The 4127-nt window shown below is 34.3% G+C and overlaps 1 protein-coding gene across 1 annotated transcript; it reads right to left on the bottom strand.

Annotated features, from left to right (window-relative positions):
• Positions 1-2884: 2884 nt before the first annotated feature.
• Positions 2885-4127, bottom strand: LOC127794658 (uncharacterized). The gene is made up of 2 exons (XM_052325906.1): positions 3479-4127; positions 2885-3348 (listed from the first exon to the last, which is right to left on the bottom strand). Exons 1-2 carry the CDS (start codon positions 4125-4127, stop codon positions 2885-2887), a joined length of 1113 nt encoding a protein of 370 aa, XP_052181866.1.

Genomic DNA, 4127 nt, shown 5'->3' with positions numbered 1-4127 from the left:
TAAAAGTATATTTATCTAAACATATTATCAACTTAAACGCTACCCAACTTAAACGTTATAACTAGTTTAAATACTACCCAACTTAAAAGATATAAAAAAAAAACCACATAGCCAAACTAGCCCTTAGTCAGTTGTTGATTTTTTATTATTTAATATATTAAAATAATTTAAAATATTACAATTATTACTTTTGAACTATTTCCTTACAATAATATCAAATCAAATTATTTTGTTACAAAATTGTTGTAAAATTATTTAAACTATGAATATAAATTTGTTAGAATGATATATATTGAGTATATCGACAGCCATCATGTATCCATTACCCTGCAAGAATGGGGACGGAGGTTAAACAGAGAGTATCTAAAAGGTACATATACATATATGATTTTAAGAATATAGATAATGAGGGATGAGTAAAGAGGTCCCCCACCTATACCCTCCCTATTGTCATTCTTAGGCTATCTTCAGTAGCGTTAAGTTGAGCTCGCCAAAGCTATTTGTGGCGAGAATATTACCAAAAACGAGCTCTAGCAAAGCTCTCTATAGTTATATTTCCTCGCTAAAAATTTGACAACCTGCAAATGCCTCCTCAATGTTGACGAGTAAATTTTTCTCGCTATATCTCCCTTACCCCCCAACTGCTCAAGGCGGGAAGAGAAAACTATACGAGGGAAGGGTGAAAGAGTTGCAGAGCAGTGGTGACAAGAGGAGATCTGGCGGCACACACCAGATCCGGCGACGACGACCACGAACAGCAGCAACAACGACCAGCGGCAACAGTAGGAGATCCAGCTTTGAGTTCCAGCAACGAGCAGCTTCATCGTCTTCCTCGTGGAGTCTTCTTCGCAGTGTTTCCTGGTATTACATTTGTATATTTTGTATATTTTTTGTATTATTATATGATTGATATTGAGTTGTGTATTGTTTAATATTGATATTGAGTTATTCACAACTGCAGCAATGTTATTTTATATGATTGATATTTTTTATCTTTTTGGTGATTTGTGTATTTTTTGTCTTCTTCATAACATTTCCAGTATCTTCTTGGTGCGTCTTCCTGGTGACTTCCTCAGAGTCTGTTTTTGTCTTTTTTGTATTATTGAGTTGTGTATTTTGATTACTGATTTTGTATATGTGTATGATTAATTTGTGTATTTGAATATTTATTTTGCATATGTGTATGTGATTAATTTTTTGTATTTGATTATTAATTTTGTAGATGTATATATGATTAATTTGTGTATTTGATTATTAATTTTGTAGATGTGTATGTGATTAATTTATGTATTTGATTATTTATTTTGTATATGTATATATTTAATTATTTTGTATATTAAGTGTTCAAAAATAATAATGAAGCTTGCTGGAGATAGTTCAGTAGAAGAATGACATTTTCTTGAATCACATAAGTGCTTCATGTTTTATTTCCTAGTAAACCTTATTTTGTTCATTTTCTAAACCCTGATACCTTATGTTATCTAATCGAATTCATTAAATATTAATTTTTGTCTCAAGTTGACCAATTGCATTTTGTTTGCCATGGAAGGAAATAATAATGACCATTACTATATAAATTTACTCAATCATGATCAAAATATTATAGACGAATATACAAATGTGGCGGCCACTCCATCCCTACCTGATTCATCCAAGTCAACACTCAAAGAAAAGTGCGAACAAAAAATTTCTCAACGCAAGAGGATTGTATGCTTGTGTCAGCATGGCTAAATATTAGTACAGATGCTGCACATGGTAACAATCAAATGAAACAAAGGTATTGGGAAAGAGTTTATGCCTATTTTCATCAATATAAAGAGTTTGAATCTAATCAAAGTTCCAATTCGTTGATGCATCGTTGGTCTACAATCCAATTTGCTGTGAGTAAATTTCAAGGATATTATAACCAAATAGATGGCAGAAATCAAAGTGGAACAACAGAACAAGATAAGGTAACCTCCATTATTCTTTTGTTGCTAATTATTAATATCATGTTGATAGTCATAATTATTGACATTATTTTTAACTTATTAGATTTCTCAAGCAATAGAGATGTACAAGAGCATACAAAAGTCTACTTTCACATTTCTACATTGCTGGCATGAGTTGCGATATGCACCAAAATTTTCTACGAGTTCGTCAAAGAAAAAATCTAAAAGTTCTCAACATGCAAGTCCAGCAACATCATCACCATCTACTTTCGATTCGGTGAACTTAGATGATATTGATATCCGACACAACGAGCCTTCATTGGAACGACCAATGGGAAGAGATGCTACAAAAGAACGCGGGCGAAAAAATAAATCCAGCGTAATAGACTCTTCTACTAGAGAACTAGCAAACGTGTTGAAGGAAATTACTGAAAAGAGAATGCAGTCCCAAATGTTATTAATTGAACAAGCGAATGAGATGTTAAGGTTGGAAAGAGATAGGGTTGAACTAGAAAGAAAAAGGGAAGAACGCGAACAACAACTTTATGAAGAAAGAATTATTGGGGTTGATACTAGCAATATGGATGAACTTCAAGCTGAATATTACAAGGCTCTCAAAGTTGAAATTATTCAGAAAAAGCGAAATGCAAGGTTGCACCCATATTTGTAATTGGAGTTGGATTAATGTATGTATCTTTTTATTTTATTAATGTAAGGTTCCCAGATTTCTAACTGGAGTAGGCATTAATGTATGTATCGTTTCCTTTTATTAATGTATGGAGTTGGGATTAGGTGAAGTTCATGAACATCTAACTTGATAGCTATTTCTCACATATGTTGACTCGGAACTGACAATTTTTTATTAATACAATAGAAAGCAAGTACATTAATTTATTTTAATTCGATTGTTTACCATACAATTCCCACAAATGCTCCACGAGATCATTTTTGAGTTACATATGAGCTTGGTTGTCTCGAATTTGATGGTGAACCTGTATGAAGTCCATAATTTCATTTGTGCGATTGTGAGACAATTCAATTGTTGGAGTGCCAGCAATTGTATCATATTCGGAATCCACACCCTCATGAATTGTACCATGTTCATCTTCAACTATCATATTGTGCAAGATTATACAAGTCGTCATTATATCTTTAAGTGTTTGAACGTCCCAAAAACGTCCCGGTCCACGTACTATTGCAAATTGTGATTGTAAGACTCCAAATGCTCTTTCGACATTCTTTCTAGCAGACTCTTGTTGTGCAGCAAAAAATTTCGCCTTATTCCCTTGAGGAAATGGAATGGGTTTAACAAAAGTAGACCACGAGGGATATATACCATCGACAAGATAATATCCCATGGTATATTCATGTCCATTGATGGTGTATTTTACTTCAGGACCGCGACCTTCTGCCAATTCTGAGAATACATGAGATCTATCTAACACATTAATGTCGTTTAATGATCCCGGTAATCCAAAAAAAGCATGCCATATCCATAGATCATATGAAGCTATTGCTTCCAATAATGGTTGGTTCACGGGCATGACCTGTATACATTCCATGCCATGCAGTTGGGTAATTGGCCCATTTCCAATGCATACAATCAATGCTTCCCGACATTCCTGTGAACCCGCGTTGCTCAGCCACGGTCATCAACCTTGCAATATCAATACTATTTGGTCGCCTCAAATATTGCTTGCCAAATACCTCAACCACTGCTTTTACGAACCTTTTCAAACTCTCTATTGCTGTATTTTCGCCAATCCTGACATATTCATCCACAACATCTGCAGGTGATCCATATGCAAGCATCCTTAATGCTGCTGTAATTTTTTGGAGTGATGATAATCCAGGAACTCCTGCAGCATTATATCTTTGAACAAAGTATGAATCATGTGATTCAATTGCTACTTGAATTCGTAGAAATAATGATTGACGCATACGAAACCTTCTACAAAATAAATGTGGTGGATATGTAGGAGAATCACCAAAATAATCACGATAAAGCCTCTCATGACCTTCAACTCTATTGCAATTGATGACACAGCGATTCATCACGGATCCACGATAACGTGATACAGAGTCGTGATCTCCAGATTGAATATGGTGTTCAACTAATGCTGTAACAATAGCCTCTTCTTCTTCATTGTCTTGAACTTCTTCATGGATCATTCGGAAGAACATACGGTTAGACAT

Source organism: Diospyros lotus, chromosome 2, assembly GCF_014633365.1.
Source record: "Diospyros lotus cultivar Yz01 chromosome 2, ASM1463336v1, whole genome shotgun sequence".
Taxonomy (NCBI): domain Eukaryota; kingdom Viridiplantae; phylum Streptophyta; class Magnoliopsida; order Ericales; family Ebenaceae; genus Diospyros; species Diospyros lotus.
Note: the sequence above shows the minus strand (reverse complement) of the source record. Positions and strands in the feature narration are given on the sequence as shown.